At 42.7% G+C, this 20,826-nt stretch overlaps 1 protein-coding gene across 2 annotated transcripts in view; it reads right to left on the minus strand.

The window, feature by feature from the left end:
• LOC144260773 (sodium channel protein type 5 subunit alpha-like) overlaps nt 1–20,231 on the minus strand; it is a 94,432-nt gene extending 74,201 nt beyond the window's left edge. For both annotated transcript variants that reach the window (XM_077809507.1, XM_077809508.1), the window contains exons 1-8: nt 19,989–20,231; nt 18,115–18,233; nt 16,006–16,122; nt 13,442–13,570; nt 10,329–10,420; nt 9,177–9,398; nt 4,976–5,039; nt 2,938–3,079 (exon numbers count right to left, since the gene is read on the minus strand). In XM_077809507.1, coding sequence (XP_077665633.1) covers nt 2,938–3,079; nt 4,976–5,039; nt 9,177–9,398; nt 10,329–10,420; nt 13,442–13,570; nt 16,006–16,122; nt 18,115–18,233; nt 19,989–20,231 — 1,128 coding nt within the window. The remainder of the gene's footprint in view (nt 1–2,937; nt 3,080–4,975; nt 5,040–9,176; nt 9,399–10,328; nt 10,421–13,441; nt 13,571–16,005; nt 16,123–18,114; nt 18,234–19,988) is intronic.
• Nucleotides 20,232–20,826: the final 595 nt, after the last annotated feature.

A 20,826-nucleotide genomic window follows, 5' to 3' on the forward strand; every position in this document is an offset into this window, starting at 1 on the left:
GAGCCTTCTCTGGGTTTAGTAAACTTTGCTGATAGGAAGGGCGACCCTTCCTACAACAGGAGTCTATAAATTGTCCAGGAGAGTGAGCAGGTTCTCCTGCACGATCTCCACCTGGACCTCTACAGAGGTAGCCATGCTCCTCATGAGGTCCTGAAAAACACTGAAATCTTCTGGGTCATGTGGGGAGAGAAGTTGACTCCAGAGTCTAAGCTTCATCTGGCAAACATGAAGAAATGTGACGAGGGTAGAGGAACATCTGGTGACCCCTCCAATTATTCCCCCTCCTCCATAGAAGAAGGACTCCTGCACTATGGAAAGAGGAGACTTTCTCCTAGAAGGTGCATGAGATGGAGGTCTAGAATCTTTTGGAGCATCCAAAGGCCAAGGAGGAAAAGGCATGACCTGAGACATCTATGGTGAGGGACTCCAAGCTGAAACTCCCCTGTAGGGAATACAACCCTATTCTTTTGGCATGGTATTTGAAGACCTGTAGGGTAATCTAAAAGATCTGGAGGAAGAAACAGAGTCCTCTCTCTCAGAGTCCAAAGAAGAAACAGAAACATCCTCAGGATAGGGAGGAGCAGTTCCAGTCAGAGTTCTAGGAGGTCTGGGTATTGGAGACAGATGAGGTTCAAAAGCAGGCAGAAAAACTTGTCAGCGCCAGTGGTGCCAGTAAATCCAGAGAGTGCATCAACAATGCCACATGCATCATCATTGTCAGTGGAGCCAGCATAGCTGCAGAATACATCAGCAGTGCTGTATGCATGGCTGGTGCTGGCGTAATCAGTGAGAGCATAAACAGAGCTGGCATGACTACAGAGGGCACCAAGGGAGTTAGCAGAGCTGAGATAGCCAGAGCGTGCATTGATGGCATCTGTTGCATTGATGGGGCAAGCTGAGGATTCAGCTACACCAACGGGGTGTCAGGTAAGGAAAAGCCAAGGATGGTGCTGAAATAGACTAAACCAGTGGAGAGGAAGACGGATCCAGCATGGGGGAAGACATCGGTTTTGGAAGCCATAACAGAGCCAGAGTCAAGCGTGCTTCCTCAGACAGTACTGGGGAACGCTTAGATTTGTATGGTAAAGAAACAATATCAGAGGACTTATATGAGTTTTTGACAAAGTCAGAGTCTGGAATGCTTCAAATATGATAAAGAAGACAAAGCATGAGGTTTCTCACCCAACTTGTGCTTTGGGTGAGAAATGGCTGGAGGGGTACTGCAGGTTTAATCAGAATCCACTGTGTAACGGTCAGGGCCCAGTTCAGATGCACACTGCATTACCTCCTTTATGAGGTGAAACTTCAAACTACTGTTTGTTTTTTAGTCCTGGTGGGGAAGGAGTTACAAATGGAGCATTTGTCATTCACATGTCCCTCATCTAAACACCTAAACTGATGTGCCTATCCAAGACAGGAAAAACAGCCCTACACCTTGCACACTGATTAAATTCTGGGGAATTTTTATAAAAAATCTCCCAGGAACTTGTAAAACTACAATGACTAACTAACTGAACTATTAAACTATTAAGACACTAACTAACTATATATACTAAGACTCAGAAAGATGGTTAACTGAACCAAAGCAATGGGGAGCTCCAACTGTCACCTTGGGCAGTTAAAAGGAACTGAGAGAGAAACAGCAGTCACACCCTTTATGCCCCACCTGACAGCATGAGGGGAGTAGGGGTTCATGTGCCACCTAATTGTATTACCGGCAAAAGTCTCTGACTTGAGGGCACTGGGCACACACACACCTATAGTGGCATGTATATGTGCACAATCACTTGAAGGAGAACTTCTTTTTCTCTCTTTAAATTTTAAATACTTTATACATTTATCCAGTTAGGTTACTGCTTTACTTAGTACAGTAACTCCTCAGTTACCATTGTAGTTATGTTCCTGAAAAATGCTACTTTAAGCTAAATGATGTTAAGTGAATCCAATTTTCCCATAAGAATTAATGTAAATAGAGGGGGTTAGGCTCCAGGGAAATTTTTTTTCGCCAGACAAAAGACTATATATATATATGTATATATATATACACACATACACATATACGTATACACACGTATACACAGTATAAGTTTTAAATAAACAATTTAATACTGTACACAGCAATGATGATTGTGAAGCTTGGTTGAGATGGTGGAGTCAGAGGGTGGTAGAGGGTGGGATATTTCCCGGGGAATGCCTTACTGCTAAATGATGAACTAGCAATCAGCTGAGCCCTCAAGGGTTAACATGTTGTTAATGTAGCCTCACACTCTACAAGGCAGCACGAATGCAGGGAGGGGAGACAGCATGGCAGAGAGAGACAGAGACATACACCATGTGTGTGAGAGAGACACACACATTGCGCCTTAAAGTACGCTGACCCCACTCTAAGTACATTTCCTCTTTAAGTAGATTAGCAAGTTGCGAGAGCAGCTGCTGCCAGCAAGCTCCCTCCGTCCCAAACCCTGTGGTGCCCCCCCTCCTCTGTGGAGATAAGATGCAGAAGCGGGGGGGAGGGGGACATCCTGACATTAGCACCCCTTTTCCCCTCCCCTGCGCAGCAAGCAGGAGGCTCCCGGGAGCAGCTCCAAGGCAGACGGCAGGAGTAGCACATGGCAGTGGTGAGAAGGACAGCTTTACTGCCCAGCAATTGATAGTCTGCTGGGCTGCTGCCGCACAGGGAACTTAGGGGAGCAGGGAGCTAGTAGGGGAGCTGCTGGTCCACCCTAGTTCCAAGCCCCTACCAGCTAGTTCCAACAGGCTGCTCTTCCTGCAAGCAGTGGGCAAACCAGGCGGCTGCCAAACAACGTTATAGGGGAGCACTGCGCAACTTTAAACGAGCATGTTCCCTAATTGATCAGCAATGTAACAACGAAACAACGTTAACCAGGATGACTTTAAGTGAGGAGTTACTGTATTTGAAATAAGTAAATCTTATACCTGTTGATAGAGACGCTCCCAGTAATCCTGTGTCATCAGGCGGAACAAGGAAAGAAATGCCCAGCCAAATGTATCAAAACTTGTGTAACCATAATCAGGATTTTCCCCGACTTTGAGACATATATATTTATCTGGACAGGTGCTACAGATGATAACAGAAAAGTGATGAAAGCTTAAAATGTGCAAATTTAAAGGGAAGCAGCTTCAATTCATGTGTAAGTTCAGGTTTCAGAGTAGCAGCCGTGTTAGTCTGTATTCACAAAAAGAAAATGAGTACTTGTGGCACCTTAGAGACTAACACATTTATTTGAGCATAAGCTTTCGTGAGCTACAGCTCACTTCATCAAATGCATAAAAGTGGAAAATGCAGTGAAGATATTTTTATATACACAGACCATGAAAAAATGGGTGTTTATCACTTTAAAAGGTTTTCTCCCCCCAGCCCACTCTCCTGCTGGTAATAGCTTATCTAAAGTGATCACTCTCCTTACAATGTGTATGATAATCAAGGTGGGCCATTTCCAGCACAAATCCAGGTTTTCTCTCCCCCCACCCCACTCTCCTGCTGGTAATAGCTTATCTAAAGTAATCACTCTCCTTACAATGTGTATGAAATGGCCCACCTTGATTATCATACACATTGTAAGGAGAGTGATCACTTTAGATAAGCTATTACCAGCAGGAGAGTGGGGTGGGGGGAGAAAACCTTTTGAAGTGATAAACACCCATTTTTTCATGGTCTTTGTGTATAAAAACATCCTCACTGCATTTTCCACTTTTATGCATCCGATGAAGTGAGCTGTAGCTCACAAAAGCTTATGATCAAATAAATTAGTTAGTCTCTAAGGTGCCACAAGTACTCCTTTTCTTTTTGTGTAAGTTCAGAATATATTCAACTATATTGAAACTCGAATATAGGGACTCACTTCTTCTGTGAGACCTGCAAACAGTATCCCATGCTATGCAAATGTTCTCCAAAGCCCTGCGATAGTTTGGTGGGGAAGAGGGACACAGAGTGGAAGGGTAGAGACAGTAATACAAAAACAGATGCACACAAGTGCATTTTTAATTATGTATATGTATGTATGTGTTTGTGTATTCTATATAATATTTCCTATTCTAAATTAACACTTTCTCTGAGTCTTCCAGTGTATCCTGTCTTAAAACATAGTCTGACTGAAATCAAAGGGAATATGGGTGCAGGAGTAACTGTTTAGAGGATTGATCTCTACATCTATTTCTGGCACTGTGAGCTAAGATGATTTTTAGATTGTGAATTATAAGACCTTCAAGGCAGAGGCTGACTTTTCTATGTCTTTCACAGAGCAGAGCACTTGCCAGACTGTGGCCCAGGCTTATTCAGCCACACAAAAACAAAAGGGGAATAAAGATCCTCACTCCCGAAACTCTCTTGCACAGCCTTCCTGTATCTCAACTGCAGGGACAGGGCACTGGGTAGAGAAGGAATCTGGGGCTACATGTTTGGTACTTTCCCCCTGCCATACTCAGGCCTTGAAAGCAGGCAGGGAATAGGTGAAGCCTTGGGTTCACAAGCCCACTAGCATCTGAAACTCCCTAGCCTTTTTCTCAGTCTTCTCTTCCTACACCACTGGGGAGGGGAAACGTTTGGGTTAGATTTTTTATGTCTGAAATGATGCACCCATCCTTATTAGAAACACTGAAGTTAATCCTTCTTCCTTCTCCACAGCTCATTCTCTTAAAATATAATTCACTAAATGGAAAGGTATATTAAATGCATTCCTGAGAAGAAAGTTAAAGTAATTGCAAGAACATCTGCCAGGAGGCCTGGAAATAATTTAGACCTGAGTAAGGAAACCACAGGGTTGAACTTTATCCCCTATCCTTCATTAAACTGTTTTATTATTTGTATATATTTTCATTATCCTTCTTCCAATTACTGTTGTTGTTAGGAACCTGAAATCTGCTTTTTTACATTAGTCACTGGTGGACTGAGTTAAGCCAAAAGATATGGAGCAAAGAAAGAAAAGAATCAAGAAAGATTGTAGATTGCACTTACCCAGCATCTGAGCCATTGCCACACAACAAGCTATCACTGGTGCCATTCTTCTTGAGAACATTTTCTACAATAAAAATGAAAGCAGAGTAAATCAAAAATACTTTTAAACATCAACCCACTAGATGAATATGAATTGTAATACACACACACAGGTAAAATTGGCATTTGATTATTAAAAATAGTTATTCATGTGTAGAGTAGCTGGAGTTCTTTAAGATGTTGTTGTTCTTTCCACTCGATGCACCCTATGCACTAGAAATTAGAATCTTTTGGCCAGCAGTGTCCTTAGTGTCCCTGCATGTATCCTGAATGTCCTTATGCTTCCATACTAAGGGCATAAAAACATGGTGCATGCCCAACTGCCACTCAGTTCCTTTGCCACTGCAGAATCCATATATAACAGGACTCTATAGTTGTGGGGAACAAGGGCAGGTCATGGAATACATATATATGGGCAACACATCTCGAAGAATTCCAGTTACTGTATAGGTAAGTAATTTTTTTGTCTTTGAATTGTTCCCTCTCTCTCTCTCTCTCTCTCTATATATATATTGCATTCTTGATAACTCCCAAGCAGTGATCAGATATGACGAGGTAAGTGCTCAGAGTCTATCTAAATAGAGATTGCCGCAGTCTGCGAAAAGAAGTGTCCAACTTGAATGCTTCCATTACGGAAAAATGCTTGGTAATAGTCTATACTGAACCTCAAGGAGCTGCTTTAAACATACCCAAAATGGAGATGGTTTGCAAGGAAGCCTATTTAGATAATCTCTGGGCAGAAAATGGTTGGCCCTTCATTGTCTCAACAAATGATATAGACTGTCTCAGGGAAGCTCTGAAGGGTTTAGTCCTTTGCAGATAAAAGGCTAGGGACCTACAAACATTGAGGGTATGCAATCTGAATTCTCTCTGATTAGAAATGTGGTTTGGGAAAGAATATTGGTAGATGACCAATATTATTCATTTAAACAGAAGTCTGAAACTACCTTGGACAGGGACTTGGAGTTCGGTGTAAGAGATACCTTAAAAATATGAAAAACTGAATACAGACTTCCTGTCATGAATCTCTGTATTTCCCCAGTTCTCCTAGTTGATGCAATTGCTACCATAAAGGAGGTGTCATAGATAAGTTTAATAGTGAACATGTTGCTAGGGGTTCAAATGGAGGGTCCATTAGACCTGCAAACACTGTGTTGAGGTCCAGGGAGAGGGAAAATCCTAGTTAGGTCTCTGAGAAATTCAGACATAGTATGGTAGGAAGAGACTGTACAGACTTCAATAGGAGAATGATATGAAGTGGTGGCTGTAAGGCGTACTTTAACAGAAATAATTGAAAGTCCAGATTTCTTTAGATATTGTAAATAGTCCAAGATAGTAGATAGCTGTATGTTAACAGGATGTAACTGGGTATTGTATGTACCTAGTTGTAAATTTTTTCCACTTAGCAGTGTAGGCTTCTCTGGTGGAATCTTTCCTACTATTTATCAGAATAGTCTTGATATCTGAAAAACAAGTCGGACTGTCTCTGGACAGTGAGATGGAGGGGGGATGGGTTCGGATGAAGGATGCTCCCAGTGTCCTGGGATATCAAGTCTGGTGTTACAGGTAAGGGTCTTGGAGTAATAAACCGATGTTGGCCTAGTGGTAGCTATCGAGATGACCCTGTCAGCATCTTGCTCGATTTTCCTTTGTACCCTGGGAATTAAAAGAAATGGTGAGTAAGCGTACATCAGTGTCAAGGATCACCGCATGAGGAATGTATCTGACGGATCGTGGGCTCTGAAACCGTCTGGAACAAAAGGTGAGATACTTGTTTTTTTCTGTCACAAACAGATGTATTGAAGGATGGTCCCATTCCTGGAAAAATGTGTGAATCACAGTCTTTGTCCACTTATGATCTGATGAGAAATGTCTTCTCAAATTATCTGCCAGAGTGTTCTGCAGATCTAGAAGATGAACTGCTGGGAGAAGTATCTCGGGCCGCAGGGACGTGGTGCTGGCCACTTCCAGGAGCGGCGTGGGGCCAGGGCAGGCAGGGAGCCTGCCTTAGTCCCACTGTATGCCACTGCCACCACGGAGCCACCCCAGGTAAGCGCCCCAACCCTCTGCACTGAGTCCCCTGCCGTACCCCTCCTGCACCCCAACCCCCTGCCCTGAGCCCCCTGCCACACCCTGCACCCCTCCTGCACCCCAACCCCTGCCCTGAACCCCCAACCCCCTGCCCTGAGTCCCCCCCACACTCTGCACCCCTCCCGCACCCCAACCCCCCACCCTGAGCCCCCTGCCATACTCCGCACCCCCTCCTGCACCCTAACCCCCTGCCCTGAGCCCCCTCATACACCCTGCACCCCTCCTGTACCCCAACCCCTTGCCCCGAGTCCCTTCCTGCACACCACACTCCCTCCCACACCTGAACCCCCTGCCCCAGTCCTACATTCATGGCCCTGCATGCAATTTCCTCACCCAGATGTGGCCCTCAGGCCAAAACATTTGCCCACCCCTGTGCTAGACATTAATATCTCATTGGATTGTATGTGCTATCATCCTATGTGAAGTTATGAAGTTTGGCTACGTATGTGTTACTGAAAAATGATGTGAGGTTGAAAACACCCACAAGTAGCCTTTCAGGTACAACAGTAAAAAGATGAAACAATGTTCATTGCTCATTGAGGAAAAGCACACAAGCACAAGGCTTACTCCAGGAACTGTGTACCATAGAAACCTCTCAGAGATAGCATTACACAATGGGAACTGTATGACCCAGGTCACAGCAAAAGAGCTTTCCAGCAAGTGGGAAGAAGATATAAAAGAGGGAACTGACATCATGATGGTACCTCACTCTCCCTAAAACAACACACCTGGAAACACCTGAAGAACAAAGACTGAACTGGGGGAAGTGATGGTCCCAGGCTAAAGGGATTTCTAGCCTGTGAATGCAAACCTGGGAAACCCAAGTTGCAAAGCAAAGACAGCTTGTACATTAAGAATCTGCCAGCATGTTTATCACTCAGGGTGAGAATTTACTAATTCATATTCTATGTATCTAGTATGTTAAGCTCAGTTTGCGGTTTTGTTTATTTTCTAGGTAATCTGCTTTGATCTGTTTGCTATCACTTATAATCACTTAAAATCTACCCTTTTGTAGTTAATAAACTTATTTTATGTTTTAATCCAAATGAGTGTGTCTTTTTAAAGTGTCTGGGGAAAATCTCAGCTTGGTTATCACAAGTGTGTATGGTCCTCTTCACATTGAAATATCAGGCGGACCAGGTATTAAATCCATATACTGGCCAGATTTTGACCAGGGCAGGACGGTACTGCTCTGGGGTCCTAGGTAGGAGGCTGGTGGTTAGAGAGCCTGCATGTAACTGCAGCTGGGTGTGTCCCTACCTTTGTGAAAGTGAAAGTGCAAGCTTGGAGGACTCTGCAGCTTGACACAGCAGCACAGTGTGAGAGGGAACCCAGGCTGGTGAGTCAGAGGGCTCACTGGTACCCCAGCTCCAAGTGGCACCCTGGAGGGAACCCATCACACATGCAAACATTTTTTCTGGTATGGTTCCTCTTGTGTATTTTGAGGTATTTCTTCTGCATAAACCTCTTTCTTCCCTTGGTGCATCTAACTAGTGCCTGTCCTCTGAGAATGCTTTGATGTGTTTTCACATACCTCTGTTCTCATCCATACTTTCAGCACTAACTGTGGTCATGACATACATATGGAATAAAGAAATATAGAATGTATTTCAAGGAAAAAAGCAAGCAATTTAGCTGAATCTTTAATAAAACTGTTCAGTCCACTTCAGAACACATAAATGTGTAGCCTACTTAAACATACAGTTTTCTGAATAATTATAACTGTTCAGCACACTGTACAGGGCAGAACTTCTGGGAATTACATCAAAGAATGAGCTAATGTGCATTTCAGTTATTATGCTATCATACTGGGAAACACAGATGAATATTATCAGAAACGTTGGGAATATTATTTCCAATACTTTTGATGGGGAGTGGGGGGAAGAGAGAGAGAGACAGAATTGTATCATCAATAGAAGAAATTATCCCAGGACATTTGCAAACTGCTCTTGCATTTTGATGACTAATGTGTTGTGGTAGCAATTCATTGGTATTTTCAATATCATTTGCAGGGCAGGATTCTCCATATATATATACTACCATTTTAAAAAGAAATAAGAGGACAGTTTACCTGAATCATTAGTAAACAAGTCAAAGGAGTCCCATGACTTATCATCTGAAGTAATAGTTCCGTTGGTGTAGTTAAAATCCCTGACACACTTATGTCTCAAATTGCCCTTAAAGAGCTGGAGGCCTATGAGGGCAAAGACACTCAAGCAGAAAACGGTCAGGATCATCACATCAGTAAGTTTCTTAACAGACTGGATCAGTGCACCTACAATGACCTTCAGTCCTAGAGAGATAAAATTCAACAGCGTATGGACTGAGAAACTGATACACATACAGTATACCATTTTTTTGAGATTTAAAACAAGATACAGCAGCCATCGTTTCATATTTACTAGGCCAGTGTTACATGCATCTTTGCAATACAAGCAAAGCCCAGATGAGAGAGAAGTGATCAACATGAGAAATGTAGTTTTTTCCCCTACACACATTTATCCCTAGCACTTTTGCAGGGAAAGCAAGTTGTCTGGAGGGCAGAAGACTTCTTATGTTCTTCCCCCATGTATTGCACCCTCTTCCATGCAAGGATCAGGATAGTTTGTCTTTCATAATCTAGAAAGTGGAATAAGCATCATGCTAATAAAATTTACAGTGATGCTACCTAGGGAGGACCTGTGAACACTAGAGACATACAGAAAATAATACAGACGGACCAGAAAGAGACCAATGGACCAAATTCATCAACCTTATTCAAGTTTTAGACAGCCCTTCCTTAATCAGGCAATACCTAATTGACTTTCCTGATTAAGGAATAAGTAAAAACTGAATAGGATCTGAACCAATAATAATAAATATTAATTATAAAGCACAAGTCTGTTGATGTATTGACATTGCACAGTCAAAACAATGATAAACAAGAACAATTAGAAGGGCTTTTTGTGTAATAGTCATTATAAAGATCAAACAAAATCCTCAAAGACATAAATAAACAAAATAAATTAGATGGCAAATTGTTTCCAGTGCTTAAATGACTGGGCCAACAATCCTGAGACACCATCCATGCCCACAAATTCAGTGGTATCTGTAGCAGCTGAAAGTTATACAGATAAAAAAAGACAAAAGACCTGAAAAAAAACAAACAAACTAATAATGAAGTAGTTGGAGGAGAAAATCACTTGTAGTTGGCAGAAAATATTCAAAGATCTGGGCTTCTTACCTGGGACTATTGAAATAGTTTTTAAAGCTCTCAGAACCCTGAATGTGCGAAGGACTGAAACACTGCCTAGATCACTAAACGCCCCTGCATATCTGTAAAATCAAGACATGACACAACATGCTATTGAATTGAATGAACAAAGCAACTACTTTATATGCGTTTTCCCAACTGCTAACCCTTCTGAGTATATAATATCTTGTGCATTAGTAAACCGCATGTCAAGTTCTCATCCTAAGTGTTATAAATCTATTTCTTGGTTACTTCAATAGAAACTATTTACATGGTAGTGCTTGATTATGCATGTTGCCAACTTCCTACAATACACTTTTAAATTTAAACTAAAATAACACAGAAATTATTCAAAATTATGTATTTCAAGCTGAGGAAGAAGAAAATAATTTCTTTTTGACCAGATCCTCAAGTAAAACTTCAAAGTATGCCTCCTCCCTAACCCCACAATAAAGCTCTCAATTCCCCCTGTGCCACAGGCCTACCTCCTAAAAAAAAAATCAGTCTATTTTCCTCACTAAAACAAAATGAATCAAATCTATCCTTTAGAACTGTATTCCATATTCCCACAATGCAAACCAATCAGTTCTCCCCCCCAATAGCTCCATTCCACAAAAGAAGCCTAACATCCTCCCATAACACAGAGTCCCCAATAGCTATCAACTACAACCTTTCCTCTTCTCTGCTTCTCAGCTCTATCTGATATTAGCCCTTCCTTCCCCTGCCCCACACACACATGCAGGCACACATACAGACACAGACAGACACACACACACACAGTTCTTTTGGCCAAGCAGGAGGTCAAGCGTGAGACTTTGAGCGAGTCACGACTTCACGGGCAGAGATATTAATGAGGTGACTCAGAATGTTTCTCCTAGTTTATTTTACATACAATCTGGTTTTTTTGGAGCAAAGATGGAAAAGACCACAGCAAAGCTTCACATAGACACACTAACAGAGGCACGTGTAACTCCACATTTCTTTCTTCCTTTAATGGTATCATTTTGATATTCTTTTCCTTAGAACAATAGTGCCACGTGAACTAGTAACAAAAAGGGACCTTTGGATAAGATGGAACTCTAAAGTCCATGGCTGTATTTGTGTGTGTGGTAGGAAGTTCCTCATCTCCTCTTCATTGACTGGGCTGCAGTCAGTGTGCTGCCACTGGGAGCACAGTGAGTGAGAAGCTGTCTGTGCAGACAGCTCAGTGGAACGCTGTAGGGAGTAGCTCCAGCCACTGTTGGTATGGAGTACACTTCGTACTATCTACTACAATGAAATATTTGGAAATGCTATGGATGATAGTATTGCCTGTTTATTGCCTTACTGTGATAAAAAGAAACCTAGACAGAAGGAACTAAAAGACCCAGTATCAGGGGGTAGCCGTGTTAGTCTGTATCCACAAAAACAACAGATTTATTTGGGCACCTTAAAGACTAACAGATTTATTTGGGCATAAGCTTTCGTGGGTAAAAACCCCACTCCTTCAGGTGCATGGAGACATGCACTTCTTCCATGCATCTGAAGAAGTGGGTTTTTTACCCACGGAAGCTTATGCCCAAATAAATCTGTTAGTCTTTACAGTGCCACCGGACTCCTTGTTGTTTTTAAAAGACCCAGTATCTTTGGAACTCACAACACTCTGGAATGTTTGGAGTAATCAAATAAAACCTGGACTAACAGGTTCTACCTCTGGTTGGCACTTATATTTGAAAGGAAGCTAACATAAAAATGTATATCCCCTGTGAGTCTTGAGCTGTGGATTGCAAATATTCTTGACATGCTTGTGTAACAATCGAAGAGTACATAATACAGTGGCTTAATGGGTTTGATTTTATTTCCCTCTTGTGGCTGCCACTGTAATAGCTTTCTAACTTCAGTAGTTCAAGCTCAAATTGTGTTTCTGGTGACAAAATCCCAGATTTGATTCACTGACTACAATGGTGTCTGTACGTACGTGGCCGTAGTGCCTTCATACACATGCATTCACATTCACACACACACACACACACACACACACACACACACACACACTTCATGACACTACAGATATTAAATCTCACTGCCTGTCAGGTCAGATCCTTTTCCTATTTCAAATAAAGGGGTTGCTGGTTTCTATGTGATGGAATACAGCATATCTTACTGCTGTCTTTGCCCTCTGTACAGTCCCTTTTATCTTTTTTTGAGGGATTGGTATACTGTTGCTATCCTCTACACCCTACAACGAAGGGGATTCAGGAGCACTAGATAGCTTTTCCAGATACAGTTATTGTTCCTTAAAATGATTTTGTGTCGTGGGTGCAAAGTAGAACAATTTAGCCACTTCAGTGAAAAGTTAGAGGAAAAAATCAAAATAAGCAAAAATACTTTAATGGCATGATATCCCTTAATCAGAGGTGAAAGTAAGCCGGTACGCCTCAGTACAGCATACCGGTAAGAGCCGGTGCACCGTACAGGGGCAGCCCGGCTTCCCCAGGGGGCAATTTAAAGGGCCTGGGGCTCCAAGCAGTGGCTGGAGACCTAGGCCCTTTAAATTGCCTCTAGAGCCCTGCTGCTGGAGCCCTGGGGTAGTGGCTGCAGGGCTCCAGCGGCTATTTAAAGGGCCCAGGCCCTTTAAATAGCCGCTGGAGCCCCGCTGCAGCTACTCCAGGGCTCCAGCGGCTATTTAAAGGTCCGGAGCGGTAGAAGCAGGGGAGCCGCGGGCCCTTTAAATAGCCCCCAGAGCCCTGGGGTAGCAGGGGCTCCAGGGGCTATTTAAAGGGCCAGGGCTCCAGCTGCTTCTGCTGCCCCGGTCCTTTAAATAGCCGCTGGAGCCCCGCTACTTCCCCAGGGCTCCGGCAGCTCTTTAAAGGGCCAGGGAGGTAGAAGAGGGGAGCCCCGGGCCCTTTAAATAGCCCCTGGAGCCCTGGGCTGCTGCTGCTACCCTGGTGGGGGGGGGCACTTACCTGACAGGGTGGGCTGGGGCTGGCTCTGACCTCCTCAACCCCGCCCCTTCTGCCCTAGGCCCCGCCCCTTCTGGGGGCCGGAGCTGGCCCCAGAGTACCGGTAAGTCACTCGACTTACTTTCACACCTGCCCTTAATATATATATACACTCTTACTTACGCCAGAACAATGACACTGAAATCCAACCAGTTCCATGGATCTCGAAGGAAAGTGAATTCATTCAGACAGAATCCTCTTGCCAATATTTTTATCAATGATTCAAAAGTGTAAATGCCAGTGAAAGTGTACCTGGGGAGTAAAGTGTTCAAGAAATGCGAGAACATTAGCAATTAGTGGAGGAGGCACAGTCAGCGTACGCACTCTGTGAGTTGCCTTAGAGCCCCCAGGAGCTAGTCCAATGGCCCCGCTGAAGATAATGGAAAGGCTCCATCGGTTTTGATGGGTGTTCGATCAGGATCTAACTCATAGGCAATTTGAGATATTAGCTGACAGCAGTCTGGATTCAGTTACCAACATCTGTGTCTGCAGCATATTCACTTACCTCTGACAGTTTTCTTTGCTAAAATTTTAAGGTGTCTCGGATTGGGCAATCCAAATTTGAGGTAACCAAAATCACAGGCCACTTTTAAAATTTGTGAACATAATTCATATAATCACTTGTCAATGTGCCAAAATAGCTGTATGTTGGTCAGTTTGTGAATCTGGTAACAGGATCTTCATTTTAAAGGCAGCATTGTTTTAAATGGAAATTGTCAGTAAATGCTCTGCTGGCTTTTCTGAGTGCACTTGTCACTTCAGCAAGAACGAGGTCTCCTGCGGGGATTCTAAAAGCATCTGATACACAGAAAATATGTTCAGAAATTATTTAACAGCAATGTAGCCCTTTTCACTGAGAAAAAATATTCTGAAAATACTGTCTGAATTCATTCAAACAGCATTTTCAATTCTCACAGCATATAATATTCTGTCTAAATTCTGACTCCCTTACATAGAAACTTAGGGAGCCACACTATTACAAATGGAGATGCATATTAAAATCATGCCACAATTTTATTCAGATATTACAGTTAGCAAAGTGGATGAGCTGATAGACCAGGGGTGGGCAAATTATGGCATGCGGGCCAGATCTGGAACCTCAGAGCTTTGGATCCAGCCCACAGGATTGCCACCTCCATGGTACCATGAGCCCTGCGCTGCTCCAGGAAGCGGCCAGCACCATGTCCCTGCGGCCCCTGGGGGAGGTGGGCAGAGGGCTCTGTGATCTGCCCTTGCCTGTGGGTACCTCCCCCCTAAGCTCCCATTGGCCGTGGTTCTCCATTCCTACAGGCAAGGGCAGCGCACAGAGCCCTCTGCCCCCCTCCGCCAGGGGCCACAGGGATGTTGTGCAGGCTAATTCCCAGAGTGGCATGGGTCCAGGGCCAGGGCAGGCAGGCAGGGAGCCTGCCCTGGCCCCGGTGTGCACCGCTACCACCCCAGAGCCGCTCCAGGTAAGCGGCGTCGGGCCGGAGCCTGCACCCCAAACCTCTCCTGCACCCTGCACCCCAACCCCCTGTCCTGAGCCCCCTGCCACACCCCGCACTCTTCCTGCACCCCAACCCCCACCGTATCTTGCACCCCTCCTGCACCCCAACCACGTGCCCCGAGCCCCTTCCTGCTCACCGCACCCCCTCCCACACCCCGCACTCCCTCCTGCACCCCAATCCCCTGCCCCAGCCCTACATTCATGGCCCTGCATGCAATTTCCCCACCCAGATGTGGCCCTCAAGCCAAAAAGTTTGCCCACTCCTGTGATAGACTGAAAGTTGTTAATTTAGATGCTGATCCTGCAATGTGCTCCAAAAGAGCAGGAGATGCAGTGATGTTAATGGGATCTGTGCAGGTGCAGGGATCCAGCTACATAGAGTTCATTACAGGATTGCCAGCAGCAAGTGTTCAAAACTCATAAGCAAGGCCCGAAAAAGTCACACGATTGGCCTAAAAATAATGATGTTTTAGAAATAATACATTTGGGGTTCTTTTTCTTTGCCTTCTGTTGTTGAGGCCATTAGGGTTCACATTTTCAAGTTTTCCTCTACAACTGTGAGGGCTAGAATTGTACCTTTTTTCTGAAATCTGAGATTTTCAGGTTTTAACATGACTCCAGAAGCTGGGGCTTTAAGACAAAATACTAAATATTGTGCTATTTAGTGAAAGTGATAAAATTGCGAGAACTGGCAATGCTGAAGACAAGGGCCTTACTTACTGACAGAGTTCCAAGAGCAAAAAGCATCTAACAGAATATTTTACTAGAGCAAATAGTGCACAAATCAACATTACTGAAAGAATTTTAAAAAGACAAAGGACAACTTCTTGAAATCCTTATTCAATATTGACATTGGTGGGAGACTTGTCTGGGTAAGCACTGAGTAAAAACTGAGGAAGGACTTCAGGGCTTAGAGCAATGAAAGGTGGAGGAAAGGTAAACAATAAAAGAAATTTAGCACTTTTTTTTCCTTCATGGCTCAGATTCTGCTCTCCAATGAGTTACTCTGGATTGACAATGGAGCAAGTGAAAATAGATGATGGCCCTATTTCCACAAAGCAATAATCCTGAAGTTCTAACACAAGCAAAATTCCTACTGACCCCAATATGACATTACCTTGTGAGAGGACTACAAGATTAGGCCAATTAACTAATTAGAACTAGAGAATTAGGAAAAATAAATTCCTACAGAAATACTTACTCAACATACTTGTTCCATACAGGAGATTCAGGTGACTTAGACTTCCCAGGAGTCTCTGATATAGCCATGAAGACACAATTGGTTAAAATAGTGCACATAATAAACATAGTGAACAATGTAAGTAACAGGAGTTAAGGTAAAGAACATTATTGTATAATCAGAAAATGTCACTACACAAAGTGTTTTAACAGTTGTGAATTTAATATTTGACTTCAAAATAAAATTGTTAAGCATGTCATACAATTTGATGTTATTCATTTTAGTTAATGTCACCTCATAATACACTATTATTAACATTATTTAAAATACAGTTCCATCTAAGCAACTAAGATTGGGACTTCATTGCACTAGGCATCACATGTAAAACTTAGTAAGAAACAGTTCCTACCTCAAAGGGCTCAGGGTCTAAATAGGTAAGAATGACAAAGAGAGGGGAAAGGGATGTATTTTTATCCTCATTTTACAAATGAGAAACTGATGTGCAAAGAGATAAAGGCCCCAGATCCACAAAAGTATTTAGATTTCAGTGGAAGTTAGGAGTCTAAGTAGCTTTGTGGAACTGGGCTGAAGTGACTCGCCCAGGGTGACACAGATAGTTGTGACAGGTGGGAATTGAAGCCAGATGTCAATGCCCCAGGTCAGTGCCTTAGTCACAAGACCATCCTGCCTCACACACAAACCTTTTGTTCAAAAAGATATGTGTAGAAAATAGATCACTGCTTGGCACTACTCTCCTTCTACCCTTCCTCTTCCCTCATATAATTTGTTACACTCATTTGTGAAGTCTCCATCTTAAATTGTATTATAAGCTCTCTAGGGCAGGAACCATGACTTTGTATGTGTTTATACTGCTTCTGGCTGGTGTCCTTGGGCACTAATGCAATAAAAGTAAAGGTAATAACAAGTGAATTCCTCATGAAACTCTGAGGCATGTATTACATTATGCCCTTTTTACAGATGAAGAAACAGAGTGATTAAGTCACTCATCCAAGATCACAAAGAAAAAGCCAGGAACATAATCCAGAGAGCTGATTCTGATATCACTGACACTGATTTTACACTGTAGTAATTATGGGTGTGAGCCTGAAAGCGGTGCCAGGGGTTTCCACTACCACACACACGGGATCTACAAAAGCGCTGAGCACAGCTCAATGGCATCACTGGAGCAGATCCCCACTTGCAACTGGTGCAGAAAGCGAAGTAGATATAGTCACCACATCACAGATGTGATCCATGTGCACCCGGCTCTGGAGGAGTGGGCAGAGGGCAGAAGGGGTGGGACACCACACTCCCTGTGGACATGCAATCCAGGAAGCATGGTTGTGTGCAGAAGATCTTCCCTCCTCAAATTCCCCTATGCCTACCAGCTACAAGTTTAGGAGCCATCCTTTCAGACAGGGACCTCCAGAGACCCAACAGCTGCACCAAAAGCACCATGGACCTGAACACAGGCAGCCCTGCTGGAGAACTAGGCTTGCCAGCCCAAGCGACCACACTTCAGCATGCTGGAGAGGTGACCCTAGACGAAAATCACCCTCCCTGTACCATTGCAGAGCCATATGCAGCACCCCTCCATCGGAGCCTGTCCCCTGCTGCTAGGGTGGGCTTTGGATTACAGAACATACTTCTCCTCAGGGTGCTCATAACACCTTTCAAGGGCTCCATGTGATTGGTGGCACTCTGAGAGCTGTACAGTGGCAGGATCATGCCCTCTTTGGGGTCTAAGTATCACTGTGGTACTCCAGTGTAACTTCACAATGTAAAACTGGTGAAACATTCTAGTGAACCAAGCACATTGACTTTAATGACATTACTCCCAATTTACACAGGTATAATGAGATCAGAATTGGGCCCTCTGTTACCTGGTTTCCATGGCCATCCTTCCTCTGTACAGATCTATCCCTGTACTTTCCAGTTTCATATACTAATAATAGTCATTTCTAAAATAATTCAAAATTATCTGTGTGCTATCTGGAGCACATGTATTATTGCTTTTAGAAAAAGGCTAGAGCCAACATATGTTCTAAAATATAACAAGCACAGTATAACTATCATTATCTTGTATTATTATTTAAAAAATAGAATGAGTAAAGCCAACTGAAAGGATATTTGTGAACCAAAATTTTAATCACTGCTCTTCTGATTGAATGAAAAGGGCTAAATATACACAAGGCACGTGTGGCAGTAAATCGGAAGATTGTTTTTCCTTTGTTCAGTACCATAAATGTCTTTAAAGAAAACAAAAAAATGAGAGATAATATTAAATAAATTAAACTTTTACAGAAATTGAATTGAGGATGTTAATGGTTTGTATTTATGGCCAGAGCTGCAGATTATACGCAAAAGTCTGATGTCTGGACTTGCACTTTGTTTGTTTAAACTGAAAGACTTTTTTGTAAATCTTGTCTATTCCTTTTGATTTCTTATATATTTATACCACACAATTTTCAATGAATCAATAAGAAATATTGTGTACTATGGAGAACACATTACATGTCCTTTTTTTCCCAAGGAAAATTTAGGCTATTAATTAATCAGTTGAAAGTTCTCAGTAGGAAACTTTCTTCTTTAGCCCTGATCTTAAAAAGAATGTCCAAAGAAGTCATTTTACTCATGTCAATATTCATAAATGGGACAACTCATGTGAGAGTCAATCTACATACGCCTGTGAGCATTTGCAGGATCAGGACCTTTATTTACTGAACCACTTTCTCAGAATTCACTAATATTGACATTAGAACTGGTCCAGAATTTTTCAATAAAAGTTTTTCATCAAAAAATACTGATTTGTCAAACCTGAAACTTTTCCCACAGAAGAGATGATTTTGGTTTGGTTTTGCTGAAATTTTAATCGGGAAGGTTTCTCAGGTCCAGGGTGGAATTTCTGAAAAAACAGGGACCCTGGAATTTCCGCTAAAAACTGGAAAAGGGGAGTGCCCTAACAACTGGGATATACTTCCCTTTCTCAATTTCTTTCCCGCTCTTCTTCCCTTTCTCAATTTCTCCAGTTGGAGGTCTTCCACTTTGAATAAATAACTAAATATTCTTTGGATCAGAGAGAGACTGACTCTATTGCTCAGTTGTTTGGCACTCACCTGGGGATATGGGAGACCGGGGCTCAAGTCCCTGTGCCAATGAATATTTAATTATTTATACAAGATGTAACAACTGCAACAGGAAAGACTTGGAGAAACCCATCCTATTAGCTTGGGGGATAGGTCTCTAACCAGAGTGTGGGAGACGTGGGTTCAAGTCTCAGAATTTCATGTATATTTTAAAGGCTAAGATATAGTCTATAGAAAACATTGTCAAAGAACTGGTGGTTTTGTAAAAATATATATATTTATTTTCTGTATTTCCTTATTAAACTTTGTAACATAGGAAAATAGACTGTATTAAGTGATTCTGACTATTAGCAGCCTTTAGAGAGAGGCTACATGTAATGTAGTGTCTTTGATCAGCCTACACATAGGTCTTGTAGGCTACAAGATACTTTAGATAAACCAATAACTCAGTTTTCTGTCATCGTGTAGTAATAGATTTTTATATTGTGTCCCATGTTATATTCAGTGTGGGTGAAATTCATCTTTGTGAAGAGGGCTAACATACACCACCAAAGTCCCACTTGAACCCTATTTGGACGGCTTAAGCAGAAAATAAGTGATGCATATGCCTCGTGCTGATTAATTTCATTCTGTTTGATTAGTAGATTATAAAGTTAAGGTTTTATTATATTATCACTTAGTACTCCAAGTATGTTAGGTACCTGTTTTATTATAACCTGATTTAATACAGCTATCTTAATATAATCATTCAAAGGAAGCACTGCCAAATTTAGCTTTCTGACCCCTAAACCAGAAAAGGCTCTCTACTGATAACTGGTCAAGGAGGCATAAAAATCATACCCCTCGGCATTAGCATCTCTTCTCTGAACTTCTTAATAAAGCAAAGTTAAAACAACAAACTTTTTTGATGGCTCTAACCTTGTGATCACTGTAGTAAGGGTCAAGATCCTCCAGTGGTTCCCCAATGAGCTCCTGAGGGGGAGTTCCATAGAGAGCAGGCAGCTTCTGGAAAGCCTGCAAGTCAAGCTGGGGTCGAGGTTTCTCTTCAGGCTTCTGACCTACACATTCCTTCTTGGCAGCGATTCGCTTCTCAATAGCAGCCAAGGATTCACGTGTGAACTTGCAGAAATTGTTAGAACATGGTAGTGAGAAGTCAGCCATCTTTTCATCCTTTTCCTCCTGTGATAGATTGTATCCCTAGTAGTGGAAACAGCTAACAAGAGGTACCAACGTAAGTGACTACCAAAAACCTGTCAAATACAACCAACCACAGTTGGCTTTGCAGTTGTCTTATAACTGCACATGCTTTTGTAGCTGTCAATCTCCTAGGGAAACAAAACAAAACAACCACCACCAAACAGAACTTGCATTACTTATTAAATGAGATGTCTTATGTGACAAAGTCAGGCTGGACAGCTGTAAGAGAGTGGTGGAAGACAGATATTTTAGCCTTTTCCCCTGTAAACTGACAAGAGTTTATCTCAGGTCAATCAGGGGCTTCTGGAGACCAATTAAGGGCTGCCCGAGACCTTTACAAAACTCTCTTCTGGTGAGAGAGTGGGAGGAGAGACAAGCTGCTGCAGGGTTAGTGGCAGCAGGGAGAGAGGCTTCTCCAGAGTGAGAGGCTGCTTTCCTCCCTGTTTAGGGGAAGGACTTGCACACCAGAGCCAATTACAAGGCAGCACCCTCCCTCAAAGAGGGGGGTAGGAAAAGATATCCCTTTTATTTTGTGTTGTGAATTTGTTTCTTTTGTTTG

The sequence above is a fragment of the Eretmochelys imbricata genome, chromosome 2, assembly GCF_965152235.1.
Source record: "Eretmochelys imbricata isolate rEreImb1 chromosome 2, rEreImb1.hap1, whole genome shotgun sequence".
Classification (NCBI taxonomy): Eukaryota; Metazoa; Chordata; order Testudines; family Cheloniidae; genus Eretmochelys; species Eretmochelys imbricata.